The sequence below is a fragment of the Nannobrachium achirus genome (genome assembly GCF_963921795.1).
Source record: "Nannobrachium achirus genome assembly, chromosome: 22".
Taxonomy (NCBI): Eukaryota; Metazoa; Chordata; class Actinopteri; order Myctophiformes; family Myctophidae; genus Nannobrachium; species Nannobrachium achirus.
Genome location: NC_137829.1, coordinates 21,164,205 through 21,191,825, shown reverse-complemented (window position 1 = coordinate 21,191,825; position 27,621 = coordinate 21,164,205). Strand labels below are relative to the sequence as shown.

Below are 27,621 nucleotides of genomic sequence, written 5' to 3'. Positions count from 1 at the left end.
AATTTTAGTTGACTAAATATCATAAGATTTTAGGCATACTAAATATACAGTTAATTTAGTCAACTGAAATGTATTTTGGCAGGCCTTGATGGCATCGTAATGACTGATTTTATGCTTGGTTGTGCTGCGACGCGTTCTGAGCTTGTAGATCTGCTATTTTCAACACGCAACACCTGAGAGCAACCAAACATAAAATGACTCTCTTCTCCACTAGTCCCTCCCTAACATTTTAGTCTAGTTTTTATTTTGTTGACGAATTTGTCAATATAGTCTTAGTTTTAGTCATCGTTTTTCTTTAGTTTTTCTTTCGTTTTTCTTTCGTTTTCGTCAGTGAAAGAAACGCAGTCGACAAACTTTTTTGTCATAGATTTAGTCGACAAAATCAACGCTGGTGTGAACCCAAACCAGGCCAGACAGGGACAGGCATGTTGAGCTGTCCCCGGGCCAACGCTGGCCACATCCTATAAATGACGTCAATGCCCCCCCCCTCCCCCCTTCCATTTTTTTCCATGCTAAATGGTTTCCTAATGTCTCTCCGAAAAAAGAAAAAAAAGCTTTGTGTAGATTCTGCTGGAATAATAGCCCCGTGGCGGTGAAGTGATACATTTGGCCAAGTGGGTACTTGGGGGAGAAATAACAAAAAGAACGTTTCAACTTGAAGCTCCCACCGGCTCCCAGTTTTCAAATTCCCGTCTTTGGCCACCGGCAAATCAGCGATGATGAAAACCATGCCATGACTACCTACTGCCAACCAGACTGACCGAGAATCTCTCCGTCTCTTTCTCTCTCTCTCCCTCTCCCTCTCTTGCTCCATCCGTCTTTGTCTAATCTTCAGGGTACATGGATTTACTCAAAAGTAAAAACCAGGACAAATGCCATACAGAGATGTATAACATTCGCAGGAGTAACATTAAATTGAGTAGCTCATTAAACATATTAAAAGAATTCCTTAAAAATAAGATGATTGATAATTATAAAATCTATAAAAGAAATCCACCTGCTATATTATATACTGTAAGTTATTAAATGACATATAATACAGTGTCTATATATATGGCCAACTTGTATAAGTATAGCAAGCACTGTGTTCGAACCCCTAACATGTAGAGCAAAGTGTCTTGATCCTTGCTTCCTTGTCTTTCTTTGTTTTTTTGTTTTTGCTGTTTGTTTTCTCTCTCCATTTGACATTTTTCATCTTATCTCTGTTTTGTAAAAGGGTAGGCATACTAAGCTATGGCTTCAGCCTATAACTTTTTGGTCAGAAATGTGGTTTATTTAAGACTCTTTGTATTTACCATGACATATTTGTATGATACCACAACACTGAGTGAAATAAACTAAACTGAACTTTGTTTCTCGCCCCCAGCTCTGTCTCCCCCGGTGGAGCTGGGCCCCACCCTGGGCCTGAAGAAGTCCAGCTCCCTGGAGAGTCTCCAGACGGCCATGTCGGAGGTCGGCCGCAAGAACGAGCTCCTCCCCTTCCACCGCCCGCGCCCCAATATGGTCAGAGGCAGGGGCTGCAACGAGAGCTTCCGGGCGGCCATCGATAAGTCCTACGACGGTCCGGCTGAGGATGACGATGGTAAGGACGGATTTCAGAATGCATGGAATTAGGGATGGGATGATAAACGAGATTATCATTTATTTTGATAAAAAACACTCACGATAATCGTATTGTGGAAATGTAATTTATCGTGATATCGTCCTCCATAGTGCACTGGGATCAATTCACCTTTTATTTGCCAAGCTGCATATCCGGTGCCATTTAAACCCTCTATTGGCAAAACGTACTTATAATATACGTACTTGATACTTTTTTTTTTTTTTCACTATCTACCAAATCTCTTTGCGAATTGCAGATTTGTAGATCTGCAATTTTTTGGCAAATATTCCGCCCCAGGATAATGGATGTTGGGGATATTTTGATTATCGCAATTGTAGCGAAGAATCCAATATGTAAGTTTATTATATTGAATATAGGCGCGCTACTCGCCTGCCAAGGTTGTAATTATTAAGAATGAGCCATGCGAATACCAATCGCGTTCAACAACATACATAAGGCTGGAGGCCGGCCCAGGCCTTGATATTCCTTGAACAATCTCAGATCTAGTCTAGTCTGTAATCTCTAGTCTGATAGTCTGATGGTCTAATCCGATGTGATCTTATCTGTTCCTGATCTCGATCTGAGAAAGTAGGCCGATTCATCTATTCTTTATAGTCAATTGTGATGTCATTCCACATCGTGACATCATATTGCATTGTCTCCGAATAAGGTCGTATATTCTTTTCTACACTCCCCCCGTGACACCGTTAGGTTTCACTATCTATTCAAAAGATAATAAGACCGAATTCGTACTTGCTATCTTCCTTTCTGGAATCTTCATGATTCTCTTCTGGTGGTTGTGGTTGGTAATCTACGCTTATGCAGCCGCGCCATATATAAAGTGACTCCTACATTCTCCTCCACGGCGTCCCGTGAGAGAGGATGAAGAGACACTCCGGCGTGTACAGTAGTTTCTCTACTTCTCTGCACGGCGTCCCGTGGAGAAAAGTAGAGAGGTACTGCTGTGACGTCGGGGGCTGACTTGAGAGCACAGTTTGTCCTGGATGGGTCCTGAGTAAGGGATCTGTCAGTTCATCTGTCATCTGTTTTTAGGGGTAGGGGGTTCCTTACGAAAGGGTCCGCCGCGCCCTACATTATCTCAATAGGTAATGTAGCTATGAGGGGATTGGGACATTGATTTCCTGGACAGCATGTCTGGGCGCAGGGAGTATCAGGGGTCTCGAATAGAAGCATGCAACCATACTGCAGGGTATTCCATATGCATGATGTATGATTTAATCCTCATTGCTTCTGCCGCGCCGTGGCGATAATGCTGTGGCGTCTTCTGTGAGGTCAGGGACCTCACCTTAGCCAGTCAGTTGCTACTCGCTGGGTAATGGAGCTGGTTCTGTTCCATGCTGTGTACATATTATCTGTACTTCATAAGTTGTAAGTTCAGGTGTAATAGGCAACATAAGTCCACTCTCTTCTTCCTTATGGTAACTGGGATAAGATTTACGGTGACTGGGAGAGACCTCCTTCAGTGGTAATGCCAATGTACCTGTAGGGAGGCTGGTGGATGATGTGATGGACAAGAAAGATCTTCAGAGTGATGAGAGCTATGGTGATACTCAAATCCCCTGGTTCTAATGCCTGATGCCATTCCGGCTTAGGTCTTCGTCGTTGGTTTCCGTCGACGTCTTGAGTGCTGAATGATCTCTTGATCATTTTAGATTTTAAAGATAGGCAAAGGCTTCTATCTTTGCAATAGCAGGCAACTTATTGGCTCTACTTTGTTCAATCTAGCTAGGCGATCTTTGATCGCGTACAGCTAGGGTCAGTCAGGTGGCGTGCGTCGATAGCCATGTCTGACTGAGGTAACTTCCATTCGTAAGTACACCACGTCTTAATACACTACCATTGGCCATTGGTAGGTACGCACCACGTGGGTACACTACGTAAACATACTAGGAAATCCTGAGTCACTAACAAGTCTAAGGATCCCTGGCGAATGCAGGAGGAATACTCACTGCTGCTATATGCGTCGAGCAAGCTTACCAAAAGCTTGTAGTCGAGGCTCACTGAGTGGATTTACTTAAAATCTCTTATCTCAATGATGGGGCACGCTGGAGTAAACTTACCAAAAGCTTACTCAGGGCAATAGGGGCACGCTGGAGTAAACTTAACAAAAAATTACTCAGGGCAATAGGGGCACGCTGGAGTAAACTTAACAAAAAATTACTCAGGGCAATAGGTGCGTCGAGCAAGCTTACTTAAAGCTTGTGGTCGAGGCTCACTGAGGTGGATTTACAAAAAATCTGCAACAGCGATGAAGGCTCACAGAGTTAGGCTTACTTAAAGTCTATATCTCGGTGGTAAGATACTGAGTGATTTACTTTTGCACCAGCTATCTTCTTCTCAAACACTTACTTCTCAAGCGTGGAATTGAATCGGCGAGGCATATAGTGACTTGAGGTATATGACCATACAAGGCCTTGAAGATAGGCTTCTTAAGCTTCTATCTGAGTTTACACTTCGTAAACTATAAGTGAACTACGTAAGTACTTGGGATACAAACCACAAATACACTACGTGAACACTACTTTCATAGCAGACTGTAAGGTGATTCCCTTTGAATGCCGTCTTTAAGATTCCAGGTCATCTGGAATGCTGTCTCCGATGGTACAGTAGGCAGTTCTTGATAACAGCTCTACTTCTTGATTGGTTCGGCCACGTCCGGCTGAAGTTCAGTTTAGGAAGGGTAATGTCTGGACAAGGAAATTGGCTATGGCTGACCCTCGAGATTAATGGCTGCCGTCCCTCCCCCCATATCGAGGTTAGCCATCGATGTGTGGGGTATTTCCATGGTCCAGCCGATTACCACAACTCGGTTGAGGCCTTATGACATGAGGGCCTGCCGCGGGAGTGATGCAACATTCTACCATCTCTTCGGAGGTGGTACTGGTCTTGCGGATGGGTAGCAAGGGGAAGCTGGTCGCAGCCGGCTACAAAGTATCGTTGTGACTCAGCTTTGTCCGACCGAAGTCAGGCAGATCGGCTAAGGTAGGTTGCCGACGAGGTCGAGGTGGAGTTGGGCGGCTCGGCGTATCAGAGCTTGATCATGGTTCACCTCACGGCGCTCCTGAGCAAGGACGGATGTGAGTACCGATTGAAGGTTTGTGGTGTCCAGGTGCAGGATGGAACCACGTCTAGCATGCTCTGCTCAAACCTTAGGAGGTCGTCGTGTGTGACCGTGTCTCGCTTAAGTCCCTGGAGGTCGTTGTGGGTGACCATGCCGAGTTGGAAGGCATACATCCATCGGGTGTCCTGTTGTTGTCATTCGGTCATGGCGATCGGATGGCTCGTCGCGATTCGTACTGGCCACCAAGTGTAGCGAAGAATCCAATATGTAAGTTTATTATATTGAATATAGGCGCGCTACTCGCCTGCCAAGGTTGTAATTATTAAGAATGAGCCATGCGAATACCAATCGCGTTCAACAACATACATAAGGCTGGAGGCCGGCCCAGGCCTTGATATTCCTTGAACAATCTCAGATCTAGTCTAGTCTGTAATCTCTAGTCTGATAGTCTGATGGTCTAATCCGATGTGATCTTATCTGTTCCTGATCTCGATCTGAGAAAGTAGGCCGATTCATCTATTCTTTATAGTCAATTGTGATGTCATTCCACATCGTGACATCATATTGCATTGTCTCCGAATAAGGTCGTATATTCTTTTCTACAGCAATAATATTGTAAAACGCAATTTCTTTGGTCACAATAATCGTGATATAACATTTTCATATCGTCCCATCCCTACATGGAATGTACGATTTTGTGTGTGTGTGACTTTTATGAATGCATATCTTTGCATTGCTGCAAAGAAGAAAGGTCTTTTGCCTGCAACACAGAAGAGATATTCTCTGCTTCTTAATTCTGTAGTGTAGAGAGAATATATAAATCCAGGAAAAAATGAATATAACGAATGCTAATAAAAGCCCAGTTAGGAGCCATGTTTATTCATTCGTGCCTGCCATTGTACAGTCTAGATTAGAGGCAGAGATTGAATTCAAGGGGCTTTTTTTGGTGGCTCGCTCCGGGGATAGCTGTATTTCTGTCAATTCCTTCCCGTCTCTATTAGCATTCATTCAAACTCGGGCTAACCAGGACTAATTTACATAAGCCTGCACTGAGGAATAAAAAGTGCTTACTACTCTCAAGGCTCACAGGTGAAACATCTCTCCTTTGTCTAGTAGGAGGCCCTCAGCCTTATTTTCGCTAGCACAGACATTACCTTTGTTCCCACCCCCGAGCAGCTTAGAAAAATCCCTCCCGGCATTCTACCGCGTAGATTCAGAGGCACCTTTCTTGAAACTGAGGTTCCATTTCTTGCAGGCCACATTAAGTCTCAGTTTGTACTACAACGAACAGAGGTGTAGAGCACGCCGCCGCCATAAATAGCCCGGTCTACGAGTTCCCAACTCATGCACCGCGTGAGCTTGTGGATCTGCTATTTTAGGCGAAACATTCATTTCACATTATCTGCACTGCAGCTCACTTGTGTCAGTCAACACTGGAGTAATGAGTCAGGTGACTTGACTCCTACAGGATAGAAGTAATGGGACATGTCAACACCCCCCCCCCCCCCCCCACACACACACACACACACACACACACACACACATACACACAGACGCACACATACCCCTATCGTGGTCATATGCACGCAAACACAGAGCAATCCTGTCTGTCACCGTTTTTATAACAAGTTCACACTTTGAAAGCTGTTGTTAATTGACAGGGCACAGTTCTCTGAAACATGATATGCTCTCTCTCTCTCTCTCTCTCTCTCTCTCTCTCTCTCTCTCTCTCTCTCTCTCTCTCTCTCTCTCTCTCTCGCACACAAACATTAGTCTCCATTTTGAAGTAGCATTGCAGACGGAGTGGGTTATGTTTGTTGTGTGTTGGACTGATGTGACTCTTTAAGCCTTAAGATGGTGCACTGGCCGCATAAGATAACACACGCACATGCGCGTGCGACCGTGCGTGCGTACACGCACACACACTCACGCACACTCACGCACACACACACACACACACACACACACACACACACACACACACACACACACACACATATATAACAGTAATCCAAATGAGTGTGGATCACAGCTGTGGACATTGCTTCACAGTCTTAATGGTTTTGGCATCATGGAGGGAAAGGACACACGCGCAATCTCATTTCATTGCTTGACTGTGTGTGTCTGTCCGTCCGCCCCCCCCCCCCCCCCCCCCCCCCCCCCCCCTTCTAAACGTCTAAATGAAGTTAACCCTCAATTCCAATAAAGCAGTTTAATTTGCTGTGGTTATCTTCCAAACTCTGACAGGTGGCTTGAAAAGGCTGCTCTGCTAATTACACATCAGAGTCATCTTCCTTCCCTTAAAAAAAAGAAAGTGTGCGTGTGCGTGTGCGTGTGTGCACGACTGCACGTGTAATAATTGTAATTCCGGTCCATGCCTCCACTCTGTCTAGCAAGTAATGAGGCGTCACAATTTACTTATCTAACATTTTTCCAGTCCTAAATAACAGTTATTTAATTTACTGTTAAGTTATTCATTCAGCTCTTTTGAATAAAGAAATGTGTATGTGTGCGTGCTTGTGCGCACGTGTGTGTGTGTGTGTGTGTGTGTGTGTGTGTGTGTGTGTGTGTGTGTGTGTGTGTGTGTGTGTGTGTGTGTGTGTGTGTGTGTGTGTGTGTGTGTGTGTGTGTGTGTGTGTGTGTGTGTGTGTGTGTGTGTGTGTGTGTGCGTGCGTGCGTGCGTGCGTGCGTGCGTGCGTGCGTGCACAACTGCCTACCTGAATTTTTCAAAACCTCAATCTAATAGGTGTTCATTGCTAGGGTAGTCACGATTGTGACATTAAACGAATCTCACCTCTTTTGACCCTGCACTTTATGGTATTAAAGCCACAGTAGATAACAGTGTTTACTAAAGACCTTAAACTGTATTTGTTGCGACCGAGGGTCGCATTATACCCTGAAAAACCTCGTAGCTTGTCTGTCTGACTTTCTGTCTGTCTGTCTGTCTGTCTGTCTGTCTGTCTAGCCGTACAGGAAGTGATGTCAGTGTGATGTCAGTGAGTCACAGTGATGTGGTACAGAATGACTCATATATGGGCATAAAAAGGATGTCACGTGACATCACTTCCTGTACTGACAGTCAGACAAGCTAAGAGATTTGTCAGGGTATAAACGTCCATATATGGTCATTCCCAGAAAAAAACCTTTTATGCGTGACATCACTTCCTGTACTGACAGTCAGACAAGCTACGAGATCTCTCAGGGTATAAAAGTCCATATATGGTCATTCCCAGAAAAAGAAAAACAAATTTTATGCCCATACATGGAGATTTCTGATGTCATAAATCCCAGGCCGAAAATGAGAATGTTATGCCCATACATATTGGAGATCCACAGGCATCAAACCAAGGCCCTAACTCACCAAGGCCACGTTTTATGCCCATATATGGAGATTCCTATATTGTCAATATTAAGGACATTATTAAGGATATTATGTTATCAATATTAAGGACGTATATGGGAATGCCCATATTTGGTAATGTCCATATATGGGCATGTTTTGAAATAACATAACTATCATGAAGGGGTCTCCATATATGAGTAACTGGTCCCATATACATCACTGGCCAGATGGCCAAGAATTGCATGTCACCCTGAGGTCTCAAGTCACCCTGAGGTGTCTTACTAGTAATAAACTGTAATACTGTACGGTAGATAGTAGTAGCAAAGTATACTGTACAATAGCAGGTGTACAGCTTGTACCTGCTAGTGTACAGCAGTGGTTCTCAACCTTTTCAGTCCGCGACCCCCAAAATAATCATTTGAACTGCCCCCCCACCCTGACGAGCACTAAGAGTTGTAAGACTTGAGGCACCGAGTGCGGCACTGAGTGCCGCGCTTGCAAGCTTGTAGATCTGCTATTGAAAAATCTTGAAAATTTGTGCAAGTCTTTGAATATTTTTGACCCGATTCTATAAACGTCTTCTACAAATCCGTTTCTATGTCAGTGGTGCTCAAACTTTTTTCACGTGAAGAACCCCCAAAATGATATGTATTTGGCCACGGACCCCCATCTGAAAATATTTAGTTTCCAGGTACCCCCCAGATAAGCAAATATTTGATTGACAAATGTTCGCTCTGAAAATACATAAAGTCAAACTTCAGACTTTTCGAAAATAGCAGATCTACAAGCTTGCAGCACGGCACGTGTCGCGCTGTGAGCTTGTATATCTGCTATTTTTCAATAGCTAAAGTATAAAATAATTCCAGGCGTAAATGGATTGATATCTCTCTCTTTTCATCCCCCTTCCTCCTCCTCCTCCCGGTGAAGACGAGGGCTCGGACCAGAGCTCGGGCAGGGACACCCCCGCCAGCGGCTCGTCCCGCCAGGGAGCGGCGGGGGAGCAGGCGGAGGACAAGGACAAGAAGGACAAGAAGAAGAGGGCCAAGGGCAAGAAGAAGGAGAAGAACAAGGGCAACAAGGGCAAAGAGAAGGAGAAGAAGAAGTCTGAGGAGTCGGAAGAGCCAGAGAAGAAGAACAAGAAGAAAGGCTTCGGTCTGCTGAGGTGAGTGTGTGCACGTTCGTGTGTGTGCGTGTGTGCGTGTGTGCAGCGACGTGAGAAGGTTAGAGAGGCATGACTTGACATTTTTAAAAGGGCCTGTTGGTGAAAATATTAAAAATAGCAGACCTCCAAGCTTGTGAGCGTTGTGAGCTTGGAGGTCGGCCACACTGAATCAAGCATGAAGTCAATACTGGAGCTGTGGCGTAACGGCATGGATTTCTACACAGAGTGGTTGATCTTTTCAACATAAGATGCTGCATTCAAGTTCAGGAGAGTTTGGACAAGGCATTTCTCTTGAATGCTGCTGTCAGGTATGGCATGGAAAAGGGGCATTTGCATTTCTTTCACCATAGTAAAAACTGCAGTCATGGTCTGGAGAGGGCACATTTTACAGACGGATAAAAGGGCAGAGGCTCCAGCCCCCTTTGATGTCTGTGTGTGCACTTGCCTTTGTGTGTGTGTGTGTGTGTGTGTGTGTGTGTGTGTGTGTGTGTGTGCGTGTGTGTGTGTGTGTGTGTGTGTGTGTGTGTGTGTGTGTGTGTGTGTGTGTGTGTGTGTGTGTGTGTGTGTGTGTGTTTTACATCATCGTCTTATCAGGTCCAGCGGAATCAGAAAATATTTGGTGACCCGCATAGGCTAGTGAAAAGCGCCATCCAGTGTCAAAAAACCTTAACTCTGGGGCACGGTGGTGCAGTCGGTATCGCTAGAAGGTCCTGGGTTCAATTACCGCCAGGGACACTGTGGGTGCTGGGGGGCGTGTTCTCTCCTCCGCGTCATCAGTGCCCCTATCCTAGGTGGGGTTGGCAAAAAAAGGGCCCCTGTGTGGAGTTTGCATGTTCTCCACGTGTCTATAGGGTAGGTACCCTCACAGAAAACATGCAGGAATCCCGGTCTCTATACTACCTCCCCCTGGCCAGCCGAGGCGCCTGATGGAGGGGAAAGGAACTGTTTGGAATAACGTGTTCCTTCCACCACTATATCCAACCGGGGAAACTCCCCCCTGTCAGGTGAAACGCACAGAGACACGCACGCACGCACGCACGCACGCACGCACACACACACACACACACACACACACACACACTCAGAAAATCTATTTCTATTTCTGAAAAAGAAGTGTGTGTTCAAACAATTGAGGGGGGGGGGGGGACATTCATACAGGGTCCTATCTATCCATTCAGCCATTCATTAATCCATCTAAATTTCCCCCTCTCTGCTCGGGTAAGTCAATTTAGACGCGATTATGAAGCGGCTTAGGTGTGGAGCTCCGTTCTCACGCTCCACTGCACCTCAAAGACCGCACTTCAACGCCGCGGTGGCAACGCTTCCATTCAGCACCACGTAATCATTCACTAATGACAGAGAGAGAGAGAGAGAGAGAGAGAGAGAGAGAGAGAGAGAGAGAGAGAGAGGCGGCAAATTAAAGTAAGAAGAAAAGGAAAGGAAAAGAGGTGAGGGCAAGGTGAGAGAGAGAGAAAGGGGAATATGGAGGCCTTATCAGGGCAAGAAAGCTGCACTGAACCTTGTCAATTATGCCAAATTACTCTGCATTAGTCCTAATTATCCAGTATTTCACCTTAAGTAACATGCAATTCTGGGACATAATCGTCGTGATTAAAATGAAACGCTGGAACTATTGTCATTATTGTTGTTTTCTTTCCCCTGTGTGTTCCGAGTCACATAGACGTGCATAGACGTTTTTTTTTCCAGAGATGTGTATCTGTGTAATGATAATGTGCCATACCATTTCGGATGCAATGTAGTGAAGAAATAAATGGAAATTATGTTAAAGGGCAAGAGAAAGACATCAGAATGGTCCTTGGAACAGTTTACCCCATTCACTCTCCCTCTCTCTCTCTCTCTCTCCTCTCTCTCTCTCTCTCTCTCTCTCTCTCTCTCTCTCTCTCGGTGTGTGTGTTTGCATGTGTGTGTGCCTAAGAGAGAGTATTTGTGAGAGGGAGAGAGGGATAATGTGAATGTATGTACACATATATCCACTACCACGGAGGTTGCAGGGCGGCAATTTCAGAGCCGGAAGGTTCTGGGTTTGATCCCTGGCCCCTCCCGGTATAGTGTCCTCGAGCAAGACACTGAATGATGTAACTCAGGGGTGGGCAACTGTGATGATGGCGAGGGCCACTATATTTTCACCTTCACTCCAGGGGGCCACATTGCATATTGCTATGTCCTACTATGTCATTCTAAGTATCTCATACAAAAGAAGCAAAAATAGCAGATCTACAGATATAGTAGTAGATCGGCTATTTTTGCTTCTTTTGAATTGGAATCCGGAATAATTTTTTGTTCTTTTTTAATTGGAATCCTGAAATGTAACATTTTGATTTAATTTCAAACGCATTTAGTTATATACTAATGTTAACTTTATGAACCTAAATACAAAAACAATGGACTATACTAGTCATTAAGCTACTAATATAGACTGACGGAATTAAAGCAGGTCATGGTTGTAATTGTAACAGCTGAAATCAATAATATACCGGTATCAGTATTCTGGTATTAACCAGTGGGCCGCATTAAGAGAAGGTGGGGGCCGCATGTGGCCCCCGGGCCGCCAGTTGCCCATGTATGCCCTAACTGCTCCTGAAGAGCAGGTCGCTTTCCTTTCACGGTTTCTCCTGCCGTCGTGTGTGTGACGTGTGTGAATGTAACGTACGACGTACGTACAGTAGTAATGATGTGCTTTGGATGAAAGGAACTATAGAGATGCAGACCATTTAAGTGCAGACCATTCACACAGCTGTGGCATTTGAGATAATCACATGAAGTAGGTTTATGGATCATTTTAAGCACCTTGGTGTGGAAATTGGGGCGCCACTCTCAAGAGTGCTCTTTTTGTGTACACTTCCCGTGTGTGTGTGTGTGTGTGTGTGTGTGTGTGTGTGTGTGTGTGTGTGTGGTGTGTGTGTGTTGTGTGTGTGTGTGTGTGTGTGTGTGTGTGTGTGTGTGTGTGTGTGTGTGTGTGTGTGTGTGTGTGTGTGTGTGTGTGTGTGTGTGTGTGTGTGTGTGTGTGTGAGAGAGAGAGATACTGGGAGTGTTGGAAGAAAGCCCACTGTGCGCTTGGTGTTGAGGAATATCTTCATGTTCAATAGACCACTTGTTCTCAACATGAGGTATGGGGTCCTTGGGGGGGCCCCAAATTATGGTTAGGAAGACCAAACGGACCCTTACAGGTATGTAACTCTGAGAGGGTACAAATGGAACCTTACGGTTCATGTGGTTCAATTGGTAAATGCTTTGTCATCAACGCTGATGATTTACTATTAGATTGGATCACAGACATTTAAACTTTAACCAAATGAGGGTCTGCGGCCTAATGCGTATCAAACTGGTGGTCCTTAACACTTTGAAGAAAAAATACAACCGCTATGATCTGTGTGTAGGCTATGGGCCATAGAATACAGGCCGTTTTGACCAAACAGGTGATGTGAGAAAAGAAGTCTAAAACACACCTTTCACCGAAATATATATATATATATATATATATATATATATATATATATATATATATTTCTTTTTTTTTTTCTTTTTTTTTCTTGTTATTCTACTGTGTCCTCTACAGATCTTGTCAATAAAAAAAATCCATTGACCAGATTTTGCCTCCGGTGAAATATTTTCTTTTCTGGCTAAAAAGTGTATTTTAGATGTGAGGTGGTGGGCTCAGAGTGTTCCCACTAGGGAAAGTAAGCTTTCAACGGCCTCAAACCGTCTTTATTTTGGTGAGTAGCAAAAGTGCCTGCGGTGTGAGCACAAGGGCTCATCGGTTCCACATAGTGGTAAGGAGAACTCATTCTAACGCTATGGACCATAGCTAGGTTTGTTCTGTGTGTTGTGTGCATGGGACGGGTTGCACTCAGAGTGTTCATATGGTGGCTTGGCCAGCGCGACTCTGGACTGCATCCACGGTCTGGGAAGAAGGCAGATTTGATCTTGCTCTGACGAAGGCTCTCCACCCAAAAGCGTCAGCATGTTTTTTTTCTTTTTTTTTCTCTTTGTTTTTGTTAAATAAATATTTCAACAAGGACAAAGCAATGAGGAGACCTTTTTTTTAAGAACTCTTCGAGGACTTTTTGAGTAAAAGTACCAAATAATTGGTATGAAAATGTACTTAAAATACCAAAAGTAAAAAGTACTCGTTATGCAGAATGTCCCATTTCTCAAGTTTTCAAATGTATATACATTGTATTCAAATGGCTGAAATGTATATAGGGCGCAAGTAGGTATGTACAGTATGTTTGCAATAATACTCACAATCTACAAAGTAACTAGTAACTAAAGTTTTCAAATCATATGTAGTGGAGTAAAAGTATAATATTTGCCTCTGAGATGTAGTGGAGTAGAAGTACCTTTTTGGGGAATTGGAAGTACTCCCGTAAATAAAGAAATACCTCAAAAATGTACTTACGTACAGTACTTGAGTAAATGTACTAGTTACTGTACACCACTGGACATCCCCATCTGGAATATATTGCCCTGTGAATCCACAGTGTTGCATGTTGTTCATCTGTTTACTCGCCAGAGTTGAGGCTGTGCTATACTAAAACTCACGCACGGCACGCGCACACACAACCCTAAACTGCATCTGTTGGTTCATTTCGGTTCTCACAAAGATAGAGATATGCACACATGCACGCACAAACACGCACAAACACGCACGCACGCACGCACGCACACACACACACACACACACACACACACACACACACACACACACACGGTTGTCATTCTAATCATATTTTTTATATGGCAATGTTATGATTCCGCTCCGCCACTGGAAATAGACTGCTGTCTCCATGGCGATGATGAAAGACTTGCCACCAGTAAGCCCAGTAGGAGATTATTATCATCAACCCTGTTCCTTTAATGTCAACCAATTTAAAGGAGCTATAGTCAACTTTTTCATTGTAGGGCCGACACTTTGTTTACATCCTAGTCTATAGACTAGGATGTAAACAAAGTGTTGGTCTGACAATGGCCACAATGATTATTTTATCATTAGTTTACACTTTTTGTGGTCATTTTTGAATAGAAACACATATATGAAGCTTATTTTTCATAACATATTTTCAAAACATTATTTTTATTTTAGCATCCGTTTTTCAAGAAAAAGTTGACTATAGCTCCTTTAACCTTCATTGTTTTTGCACGGGTCAACGAAGAACATATTTACAGCCACCTATTCTTGTTAGTCAATTTTCTACTTGTCCACTTCTCTTCATTAGCCCGTTGTGTGGAGTATATTCACATAGTAACTGTGTTTGTTTTGGGGAAATCTTTTGTACAGACAACGTTTGCAGGCCTAGGCCTTTCTCTGACTGCACCACTGTCAGTAGTGGTTGAGAAGCTTGTCCTATAGAAGAGAATTTAACATTGTTTTAGTTTCTTTTGTTTTGTCAGAAGCTCTCAAAGCCAAGGACCCCCACATTGATATTAGGGACTTTAAGCTTGGACAAGGACCCCCAAATTGATATTAGGGACTTTAAGCTTGGACAGTTTTCAGGACGGCTCCACTAGGTGGAAGTACAGCTGCTATGATGCGTTCGCCGTAGCAGTCAAAAACGTTAAGCAAACAGCCGTCGGTGGCGGAATCCCACCCCTTCTACTGAACTTTTGGTTCCCATGGTGACGCGTCTATGCAGCAGACGTTGTAGACGCTACGTGGAAAGGTAGCTTCTGCCGTAGTAGGACAGGCTGCGATAGCAGGCAGGTTTATCCATCGAGCACTGATCCATGTCCGGTTACCATAGCGGACTGCCGTAGCCGTCGTTGCTTAAAGTCCCTAATTTCAGTATATGGCCGTCTGAAAACCTTTTCTGCCAGGGACCCAGTAGCAGATGTCAATGATCCGTGGGTCGGCGGTTCAAATCCCGGCTCCCTCTGTCCTCCTGCCTCCAATGAGTCGTCGGTGTTAGCCTGCCACCATTGGTGTATGAATATGGGAAGTGAGGACGCTGGCGTCTACTGTTCGCCGCTTCCCTTCCCAATGTTTGAATGAATGGACCATTGTAAAGCGCTTTGAGCACTTGGAAAAGCTCTATAAAATGCAATCCATTAATCAAGTACATTTTTTATTTCTGACTTTTACTTGCAACATAGTATTTCTACATTGCAGTATTGATACTTTTACCTAGGTACAAAATGTGAGTACTTTTTACACCACTGCCGATGAACCCTACTGACTCTAGTGGCCTCTCCTCTGGTAACTCCTTATATTCAACACCTCCCTGGCTCTGTTAAACCTTGATGAATAATTCCTTCCCAGAACCTTGAATAACACCTGTTTCAAAGCTGATTTCTTTTTTTTTCGGAAGCCGTTCATCAGGACCATTGTGTTCGTCATTGTAATTGCAGACACTGAAGCCAGACAGAGTGTGAATAATATCTGGAATGATGCTGTTTAAAGTGGACAGCTGGCAGGGATGAGCCGGCTATCTGGACCGCTGCCACCTGCCAATCAAACCTGTCAATCATGGGTGCGTGTGTGTGTGTGTGTGTGTGTGTGTGTGTGTGTGTGTGTGTATGTGTACGTGTGTGCACTCAAGGGTTGTGTGTGTGTGTGCGGGCGCATGCATGCTCATGCCCACCGTGTGTGAGTTTGTAGCTACAGCAGGCTTAAGCCCTCCTGGCCCCATGAATATTCATGAGGCGTTCAAATGTGATTGGTCACACAGTCAGGCGGGTGTCAGAGATAGTTAGAGCCAAGTTAGTGTGAGTCTGCAACAGACGCAGTGTGTTTGTTTCCCTCTGTCTATGTGGGTGGTTGTTTAACCCATTAAGACCTGAGGTCCATGTCTTCTAAATCAGTAGCTCTCAAACTTTTAATTTATAACTTAATATTTTTTTGCCAGGGAACACCAGAAGAGAATTTTTTTTTTATTATTAACTCATGCACCGCCGAAAGTATATCCTTTGCCCACACCGCCAAAGACGAAATATGATGAGAGTTCGTTTTTTTTTACGCTAGATGCGCTGTTCGATGACCTATGAGTCACCATTTGTTTTTGTCACTCTCTGGACCACGTGGAGCCACGTGGATCACGTGACGTCGCAAAAGAATCAGCTGATTCAGCCCTCGGGGCTGACTTCAAGAGCAGTTTTTTTTTTGCATTTTTAAAGTAATTGTTAAATGCTATTCTTTTACTCTTACTTTGAGTCATTTAAATAGTAAATACTCTACTTTTACTTTGAGTAAATGAAATTCAGGTTTTTGACATACTTATGAATGCATTGGGACTGTTGCTCGCTAACCCCTGCAGGTGGCAGTAGTTCAAGATTATGTGATGTGTCAGACCATGAATATTTTGTTGAGGATGTTTTCAATTTAGATCAACAACTCTGCTTTGGTAACCTTACCTCTCAGCTGGGAATGTAGCCCATATAATGCCCACATGTAGAGGGTCTACATGCGTGCGTGCGTGCGTGCGTGCGTGCGTGCGTGCGTGCGTGGGGCATTAACCAAAAAGTCGACAAGTCGACTCAGTCGACTTAATTACACAAGTCGACTCCCACCAGGGGAAGTCGAAAAAAAAAAAAAACTAAGACAAACAAACTAACTATGTTTTTTCATCATTAGTTTTGCTCCATGTGTACGTGTGTACAGCATTCAAACCATAGGATTGCTTACTGTCAAGGAAAGAATGATTCTATCCTTTTCCAACTGCGTTTTTTCAATGGAATTGAGCACAGGGTTTCGGGTTTTGTCCCCCCGTTCACGCACAGTGTGACGACATCATCAAACAATAAAGTAGACTTCAACTCAACGTTTTACTGAGTCAGTCAAGTCGACTTCCAAAAATCACAAGTGGTTAATGCCCTGGTGTGCGTTTGTGTCCAGACATCTCCCCTTCTGTTCAGCGCTCTCACCAGACCTCTTATACCACTGAACTCAAGTTCTGTCTTCTCATATGTCCATGTCTCACCATCAAAGATGGACAGGAGGTGGCAGACACACACACACACACGCGCACGCACGCACGCACGCACGCACGCACGCACACACACACACACACACACACACACACACACACACACACACACACACACACACACACACACACACACACACACACACACACACACACACACGTGCGCACACACACAAGCACATGTCCAGAGGGCCTGAGTCTCAGTCCATAATAATGAGGTCTGTTCGAAGAAATGTGTGATGTGACAAAAGCATTTTTTGTTTGTGTGTGTGTGTGTGTGTGTGTGTGTGTGTGTGTGTGTGTGTGTGTGTGTGTGTGTGTGTGTGTGTGTGTGTGTGTGTGTGTGTGTGTGTGTGTGTGTGTGTGTGTGTGTGTGTGTGTGTGTGTGTGTGTGAATTTATGAAAATCTGTGATAATATATGGATGAATGCTCATCCGACTCTATTCATGACCTGCTGTCCTGCTGTTATATTGGTGTGTGTGTGTGTGTGTGTGTGTGTGTGTGTGTGTGTGTGTGTGTGTGTGTGTGTGTGTGTGTGTGTGTGTGTGTGTGTGTGTGTGTGTGTGTGTGTGTGTGTGTGTGTGTGTGTGTGTGTGTGTGTGTGTGTGTGTGTGTGTGTGTGTGTGTGGGTGGGTGGGTGAGGGGGCTTGTCAGAGTTGAGACATCTTGAAAACACCAAAAGTTGTGTCCTATACTGCAATCTATGGTAAGTTAATTACAACACTGTGTAGCTCAGGCCTGTGAGTGTATTTCAGTTGTCTCACAGTTATTGTGCGTTCTCAAAGGAAAAAAACAGCTAAGTAACAAACTGACAACATCAGTCCTTAGAGAAAACGGTTAAAATTCCTTAAAATAAATAATAATTTACAGTACATATTTTAATGGGTAAACATGATATAATGAATATAAAAGAGCTGTTGTATTCAATATAACACACACACACACACACACACACACACACACACACACACACACACACACACACACACACACACACACACACACACACACACACACACAGAGAGAGAACACACACACATACACACACACACACACACACACACACACAGAACACAACTCTGAGCTAAAATAAATTGTATTTAGACCTGAGCAGTGTTGTAATTGGCTTACTATAGATTGCAGTGAGTCTCAACTTTTGTGTTTTCAAGGCACACACACGCACGCACGCACGCACGCACGCATGCACAGTGCACTGCACACATACACGCTTTTGCACTCAGAGTACCGCAATGGAAACGAGTTCTCGAGCTGTTTTGTTTTCGATCCTTTTGACGTGTAATTGTCAATACAAACATCAGTCAGAACAGTGCATGATAATCACAATCCATTCAAGGAAGGAAGGGAGGAAGGAAGGTAAGGAAGGAAGGAAGCATGGGAGAGAGGGAGGGAGGGAGGGAGGGAGGGGCAAAATAGGGACATCAGGTTGAAATGATTCTTCTAACCAGTGTTGTTTTTGACAGCAAATTTTGATTTAGTTTTAGTCATAGGGCAGCTTGCACCAACACGGTTTAAGCCTTAAACTGGTTTAAATCAAGGTTTATCTTTTAATCAGCTTGCACCAAACCTTAAATCTAGTTTTCATTAATCAGGCTTAGTTTTAAACCATCCTTTTAATCTTGGTTTGAATTTTCACTGTAAACCTGGATTACTGTTAATCCTGTTGCACCACTACTTTAAACTTTGATTTAAACATCAGTAAGGGATTAATTTTAAACCTGCTGTAGAGGTGGTTTAAATGCAAACATGCCATTGACATGAATGGGGGTCCCCCTCCACAGAGGGAAGCCTCACAGCCAGCCCTGCAGGCTTGCATCTGTAAACTGCAGACAGTGTTTCACAGCTGAAAACAAACATCTCATCATATTGTTGTCTTCAATACATCCTTGTAGTACTGTACATCGGCTATTTTAAATTAGCGAACATTAAAATATTTACAGGGACATAATACAGACATTTGTTATGGAAGCTTGTGGACTTCCCAAGCAACATGGAGACGTTTTAATTTTCGAAATCGCTTCATAATTGACTCAAATGTGAATGTGATCAAAGCTGTGGTCTTTTCTTGCTTCCTTTCTAGCCGCGCATCGCATCGCCGCACCGCACCGCACTGTGTAGCGTCCGAGCGTCATCGTCGTATGACGGAGCGTTATATTTTTTGTTTTGTTTTGGCTGCAGGCGCTCTTCTTAACATAGGCCTGCCCACATTCTCCTAGAAGTGAATAAAAAAGTAACGCTAATGATATTAGGCTCAAGAGAATAGCCCAATAGCATATTCAAGTTTGTTTACATCGAAATCCAAGATGGAGGACATTTAAACCATGGATTAATCACAGTTTATGGTTTTAATCACAGGTTAAGGGTTTAATCACAGATTTGTTAAGCAATGCTTAAATTTAAGTGGTGCAACGCACCTAGATTTAAAATAAAACCTAGATCAACAAACCCTTGATTAACCCTAAACTAAGATTTATTTAATCCCTTTTGGTGCAAACCGCCCATTTTGAATAAAATGTCATTTCGTTTTTGTCATAATTTAGTCTCCTGAAAAGCTTTAGTTTTAGTCTAATTTTAGCCGACTAAATATCAGGAGATTTTAATTGACTAAATCTACAGTTGATTTAGTCAACTAAAATGTATTTTGGCAGTCCTTGATGGCATCGTAATGACTGATTTTACACTTGGTTGCATGCTGAAAATAGCCGATCTACACGCTCACAACGCGTCGCAACGCGTTGTGAGCTTGTAGATCTGCTATTTTCACACCTGAGAGCAACCAAACATAAAATGACTTTCTCCTCCATTTTTCATCATAGTTTTAGTCGACTAAATCAACACTGCTACTAACAATCACAAAACCCTATCTCAACCTACATCTCCCCCCCCCCCCCCCCTCTCTCTCTCCTTTTTTTGGCAGCCATAATTAGCCTATCTCTCTCCCCCCACGCTCGCCCTGCTTTCCTCTCTGTCCAATTGTCCATAATGCAGCCTTGCTGTTATCCCAAAGTGCTCCATCGTGTGGCCTATTAGCTGAGCTCTGCAGTGGGGCCCATTAGGAATGACCAGCTCCATTGTGGGCTCCATTATGTTTGAGCTCCATGCGAGGGCCTGTTAGCCCATGTCTATAGTACTGGATGTGTGCATCTTGTCTATGTGTGTGTGTCTACGTGTGTGTGTGTGTGTGTGTGTGTGTGTGTGTGTGTGTGTGTGTGTGTGTGTGTGTGTGTGTGTGTGTGTGTGTGTGTGTGTGTGTGTGTGTGTGTGTGTGTGTGTGTGTGTGTGTGTGTGTGTGTGTGTGTGTGTAGATTAGAGGCTCTGCTGTAGAAAATGAACTTACTTTGTGCAATCACCAACTGAATGACTGTCATCTACAGGCCCTGTTCTGATTGGACAGATCTGCTATTATTTGTGAGGCAGCTAGAAATGGTGTGTGTGTGTGTGTGTGTGTGTGTGTGTGTGTGTGTGTGTGTGTGTGTGTGTGTGTGTGTGTGTGTGTGTGTGTGTGTGTGTGTGTGTGTGTGTGTGTGTGTGTGTGTGTGTGTGTGTGCGGTGCGTGCGTGCGTGCGTGCGTGCGTGCGTGCGTGCGTGCGTGCGTGCGTGCGTGCGTGCGTGCCGTGCGTGACACAAATACAGTGTGTGTGAAGGGTTACATTGTGTTTCAGTGTTTCAATTATGCGTGTCAATCTACACATTTGTGCTGTGTGTGTGTGTGTGTAAGTGTACTTGAGTGCGTTACATTCTGCGTGCATTTGGATCTTTGACTCCTGTCATATGCTCTGTTATCTGCAGTATTTTAAAATGTAAAAGGCTCTTCAGTGACTCCTGTACGTTTTCATGTTGTCACGATACTAGTCCTGTGCCCGGGGGTGTGCGATGAGGGATTGAATGTAGGAGTCTCATAAGTAATGTTGGAGAACCCAGACCGGTGCCCGTTGGATACCATATATGCCCATATATGGTCCAGGCCAGTCTGTGATGTCATCTCCAAATTTGTGGGTGGCTGTAGTGATGTCAGTCAGTGATGTCAGTTGGATTTTGTTGATGTTAGTTGGTCATTGGTACCATGGTGGCGATACTGTTTAGTATCAGTGATGTCAGCATGCAGACAGATGGCGGACGGCGGACAGACATTCAGTAAATTCATAGTTAGATGTCTCTGAAGGTTGACAGCACTGTTGTTGACCACCAGGGGAGAGTGTCGTCGTCACTGCACATTATGAACAACTTAACTGCCCGGTACCGAGGCACAGTTACCCAGACTACCCAAAAAAGTATGTGCATTTCTATTTGTGGAGTAAAGATTTGGAATAGTTTGACAGAAGAGATCAAACACAGTAAGAACATTTCACAATTTAAAAAAATACTCAAATTAAATATCCTGGCCAAATACAGCAGTTCATAGTCTCATTATCATTATCATTTATTCGTACTTGTTAGTATTATTAATTCTATTATTATTTCTCTTACTATTACTTTGTAACATATCTCTGTTTCTTGAATTGTTATTATTATGGAATGTATCAAGTCTATTTCCTTATACATTTTGTTTTTAGTTTTTAAATTTTTTTCTTTTCTTTTTTCTTCTTTCTTTTCTTTCTCTTTTTTTTCTGAAAAAAATAATAATAATAATAATCTGAACACTTATAACTAATCAATGTCTTAATTCATGAACATGTAGGATAGGCATTCACAAGCTTTTAGCTTCAGCCTATTCCTTTTGATCACCTGTAACAACGATTATATGAATGTTTGACCTGTATGAAATATGATGATCAAATAAACTAAAACTAAACAGTAAACACTGGAGTATTCCCCAGTGGCGTCAGTTCAGAAAAAGCTAAGGTATGGCAACATGACTGTCTTGCACATCATGTTGCCATACCTTAGCAACAGGCATGATACATTTATTTTAAGAAGTACATTTTTTTCCCCGTTTCTATGGTTTCTAGGGCTGGATATGGCAGCCTGAAACGGTTGTTCAAGTGCATTGCACCTGTGCAGCTGACCTGCGGAACCTGGGAATATACCATTTTGTCAAAATGGGGAGAATAAAAGTGTGGAGAATATAATTATAATATCTTGTTAAAGTGACCATTTTGTAACATTTAGCATTTGTAGTTATTTTACTGTAATTTAACAACATAATAACCAGCACAGATAGACAAAGAGACATTCATGGGCATGGATTTATATTTAAAAGTAACTTTTATTTTCCCCCCTGGACTCAGGGTCCAATTGACACCCCTGGTATTCCCTGAACCCAATAAGACCTGAGACCGATACAAACGTCTTCTAAATCTGTAGTTATCAAACGTTTTCATTCCAAGGACCCCAAAATGTATTTATGTTTGGACCCCGATCTGAACATTTTTTGTGTCATGGACCCCCAGAAGAAAAGAAAAAAAATTATTCAACATTTTGTCCACAATTCCATGCCGTTTTGCTCCCAAGAGTTAAAGATCTATAAGGGTCCATTTGGTTACCAACTCTCCATCATTTAGCTGGGGACCACACCTGGAACCCCTTCAAGGACCACTGGTTGAAAACCACTGGGTTAAAGGAAAAATCCAGACACATCTTGTGTACAAAACACAGCCCAATCACATGCGGTGTCTGACCCAGTGACAGAGAGTGAAAGAAAAAGTCAGAAACGAGCCATGTTCACGTCATTAAAACGGTCACAACCAGAAAGACGCTCCCAGAGCAAAACAAAAGCACGCAGGCAAAGACGTGAAAGTGGACGGGGGGGGGGGGGGGTTGTGACAAACAGACAGAAATCACAAAATAGAGAGAGACACAATGAGACCACTTCTCTGTTTTTGTGCCACAAAAATAAAAAGACAAAGCTGCGACGAGACTGCGACGACAGAATCAACGCAGACGACAGACAGATGCAAAGATGAGTAATTTATGCTTGTCCTTTAATAATTGCCCCAGCCTTTAGACCAGACGTCGGCTGTCATTGTTCATTAATTAGAGAGCACATGCTTTCGGAAGGGGGGGGGGGGGGGGGGTACAGAGGGGGGCGGGGACCACCAACTGCCAATCAAGACGGCCCGACAGAAAGTCATTAGGGTGTCACTGACTGATGTCACGGCTGCCAATCATTAGTGTGTGCGACGTGTTGTCTTTGTTTCTCTGCTGTGTGTGTGTGTGTGCGTGCGTGCGTGTGCGTGTGCGTGCACACGCGTGTGTGTTTGTGTGTCGCTGATGGCCGAAAACCTTGCATGTACAAAACTGTAACTTTTCAAGAAATGGGAAAAAATATTATTTAGTGACCAGATCTCTTTAATAGTGTTTTTATTGGTTGAATGTGTAACTCACAATCCATCTACAGAACATAATTATTGTATTGTGACGTTGTTGATCAGCTTACCTGCAGTACTTTTGTGCGACGTACCTGTAAAATAATCTTTACTCTTATGTAGCTGTACAAAAAGATGTAACGATAAAGTACAAACTTTTATTTATGAAAAATAAATAAATACAAAAATGTTAAATACAGAGATACAAGGTTTTTTCCCTGTGTGTGTGTGTGTGTGTGTGTGTGTGTGTGTGTGTGTGCGCGCGTGCGCACGTGCAAGGCTGTGTCAATCATTCATTTCCCCAGAACCCCATCTGCCAATCCCAGCCGGGGGGGGGGGGCATGTCAGGGAGTGGCAGAGGGCGGGGGTGAGAGACAGACCAGAATGGTTGAAGTGAGAGACAGATTTTAGTCCTTTCCTGGACAAGAGTGTGACACACAGCCCCCTGAATGCCTCTCTCTACACACCTGTGTGTGTGTGTGTGTGTGTGTGTGTGTGTGTGTGTGTGTGTGTGTGTGTGTGTGTGTGTGTGTGTGTGTGTGTGTGCGTGTGTGTGCGTGTGTGCATGTGTGTGTGTATGCGTGTGTGCATGTGTGTCCATCTGGGTTAGTGCATTGTCCCGTGTTCAGTGGTGTAATGTAACTAAGTACATGTACTCAAGTAATGGACTTATGTTTTTGAGGTATATATATATTTTTTTATTTAACTTGATTATATGCGTGCGTGCGTGCGTGCGTGCGTGCGTGCGTGCATCTGGGTTAGTGCATTGTCCCGTGTTCAGTGGTGTAATGTAACTAAGTACATGTACTCAAGTAATGGACTTATGTTTTTGAGGTATATATATATTTTTTTATTTAACTTGATTATATGCGTGCGTGCGTGCGTGCGTGCGTGCATCTGGGTTAGTGCATTGTCCCGTGTTCAGTGGTGTAATGTAACTAAGTACATGTACTCAAGTAATGGACTTATGTTTTTGAGGTATATATATATATTTTTTTTTTATTTAACTTGATTATTTCCAACTCTCAATAGTTCTAGTTCTACTAACACACCACATCTCAGAGACACATTTTGTACGAGGAGATCTACAAGCTCCCTGCGCTCTGAGATTTGCCATTTTTGAAAGATTTTGAAACGTTTGGGCACTTTCACTTCAGCGCTATAGTACTTTTACTCAAGTCGAGTTTGAATGTAGGACTTTTCCTTGCACATCCTTCCTTTTATATTGTGGTATTGCTACCACAATACAGTGGTGGAAAAAGTACTCACATGTTCTACTTAAAGGAGCTATAGTCAACTTTTTCTTGAAAAACGGATGCTAAAATAAAAATAATGTTTCGAAAATATTTTATTAAAAAAATAAGCTTCATATATGTGTTTCAATTAAAAAATGACCACAAAAAGCGGAAAAATAATGATAAAATAATCATTTTGGCCCTTTGTTTACATTTACGGGCCCTGTAAATGTCAACAAAGGACCAAAATGATTATTTTATCATTATTTTTCCGCTTTTTGTGGTCATTTTTTAATTGAAACACATATATGAAGCTTTTTTTTTTATAAAATATTTTCGAAACATTATTTTTATTTTAGCATCCGTTTTTCAAGAAAAAGTTGACTATAGCTCCTTTAAGTAAAAGTATCAATACTGCATTGTAGAAGTAGTCTGTTACAAGTAAAAGTCCGGAATTCAAAATGTACTTGAGTAAAAGTATGAAAGTATTGGCATCAAAATGTACTGAAAGTATAGCTAAGTTATAAAATAGGGCTAAAGTGGTTTATGTATGTTTTATAATATTATAATTTGTATCTGCAAAGTAACTACCGTAGTAACTAAAGGTTTCAAATAATTGTAGTTGAGTAAAAGTACACTATTTGGACCAGAGATATAGTGGAGTAGAAGTAAAAGTAAAGGAAATTGGAAATGCTCAAGTAAAGTACAGATACCTCAAAACTGTACTTAATTACAGCACTTAAGTAAATCTACCAAGTTACTTTACACCACTGCTCGTGCACTGCACAGCGCACGCACACACGCGCGTGTCCTCATCGACTCTCCGCTACCCTCCTCATATACTCCCATACGTGTCCAGATGGGAGCGTTGGGGGAACCTGTGTGTACATTTTTCTAATTAGCTCTTTCCTCCTCGTGCTAATGGCTTTGCAGAAACGCTTCCCCATACAGATTGCTGTTGTTAGGGTCATGAATATGCATGAGTCTCCTTCCATTCTGCTCCCGTCCAACAACATCCAGGCGGTAATATGGATGTCAGACCTGTGTGCTAATTGGTTGTTTATGCTCACTGTGATTGTTGATTGCCCCATAAAAAAAGAAAAGAAATTGGAAACAATAGCGGAGTCGTGATTGTGTTTGTTAGAAATTTCAGGATAGTTTTGGAGTGTGTGTTGGCGTGGATAAGGCTTGGTGATTTATACGTGGTTGCCTGCTGGTGTCCTGCATCGAACTTTTACTGTCTCCTTCGGGTGGAAACATAATAATGTCCAAAATGTTTAACCATTCAGGATTCAAATTGAAAAGTATCAAACGTAGCAGATCTACAAGCTCGAGCTTGTAGATCTGCTACTTTTGATGCTTTTGTGTGACGTTGTAGTGTGATCAAGTAGAGCGTGGTTTCCCAATTAGTTTTCCCCAAGGGCCAAATTATGTCTAGGGTACCGAGCCGAGGGCCACAACATTGCAGGGGGCGACGCCGGCGTTCCCGCTATTCAGCGAGAGTTCAGATATTGTCGTTGTCGGGTAAAAATCTTATATGTCCAAAACCGTTTGTTTTGCATTTATCATTTATTAAATTATTATAACTAGTGAAAACAGCCGATCTACAAGCACACGTGCGAGGCGTTGTGTGCTTGTAGATCTGCTGTTTTCACTACTTTTGTGTGACGGCCTTGTATGATTTGCGAAAGAACGTACAAATTTGAAGATACGAGATTTCCACCCGACAACGACGATATACTAGTGTTGTTGCTGCTCTTATACCACCATTATTACTGGGGTTGGTGTGGGCCAGACAGTAGCCCCCCGCGGGCCGCAAATGGCCCGCGGGCCGCCTATTGGGGAACCCTGAAGTAGAGCATCAATTTACACACAAAAAAAAACTAAAAACACAAAAAGTTTCAATGTGGATATTAGAGGTTTCTGCACGACAGCAACGATATATATTATTTTGGTGTGCGTCGCTGCCATGCAACAAAATCTAAAGGGGCTTTTCTCCATGAGCTACAGGTACTGTAGGTATAGAAACGAGTTTGTCTCGGTAATGGCATGAGTGGGAGAACAGTGCGAGGTGTTTTCGTCTGGGTTACTAATAGCCTGTGTCGTGGTCATTGACAACATCATCAATTGTTAAACGGCAGGCGCTGAGCCATCACTCATATTATTACAGACCCCAGCGCTGGCTCCTGAAGCGGGACTCTGTGATTTGTCATATCAGTTACGTTGGAAACAAACGTTAATGTTTGATCACATTCCTACTCTACCGTGTGTGTGTGTGTGTGTGTGTGTGTGTGTGTGTGTGTGTGTGTGTGTGTGTGTGTGTGTGTGTGTGTGTGTGTGTGTGTGTGTGTGTGTGTGTGTGTGTGTGTGTGTGTGTGTGTGTGTGTGTGTGTGTGTGTACTGTACATGTGCGCTCGTGTGTGCGTGTGTGCATGGCTGCGTGAGTGCGTGTAGGCCTATTTTCACTTACAGTATAATAGGTGCAGGTTTCAACCGAATCAAATCCATGTTACTTTGCCACACATGCCTGTCTGCTAACCTTCTGGAACCATGTTGTTGATGGTGTGTTCACAGTTCCATTTGGCCTAAAAATAAAATCCAGATTTATTTCTCAGAAAAGTTTTTTTCTTTTTTTAACACTTTCCATGCCAAGGGGGTAGATTGACGTAAGTCACTGATTATGCAACCAGGCCACAGACGTAGATTGACGTAGAAAGCACTTAACAGCAGGTACCCCTAGCTGACACTCTTCCGCACCCTGTGACAAATTTTTGGGCTTCTGTGATGAAAATAAAGCAAAAAAAAAAAATCTATGTTCATAGAAAGCCAAAACACACAACACCAAACATGTGATCTAATGAAATGCAGCCAAAAAAACAGGTCAAAATCAGGTCACCAGCCACGTGGCCACAACAAAGCCTCTAAACACGCC

At 43.2% G+C, this 27,621-nt stretch overlaps 1 protein-coding gene across 3 annotated transcripts in view; it reads left to right on the top strand.

Annotated features, from left to right (window-relative positions):
* Positions 1–27,621, top strand: part of LOC308308046 (partitioning defective 3 homolog B-like) — a 438,220-nt gene that overhangs the window by 236,981 nt on the left and 173,618 nt on the right. For all 3 annotated transcript variants that reach the window (XM_080753415.1, XM_080753414.1, XM_080753413.1), the window contains 2 exons: positions 1,367–1,582; positions 8,956–9,190. In XM_080753415.1, the coding sequence (XP_080609541.1) occupies positions 1,367–1,582; positions 8,956–9,190 (451 nt within the window). The remainder of the gene's footprint in view (positions 1–1,366; positions 1,583–8,955; positions 9,191–27,621) is intronic.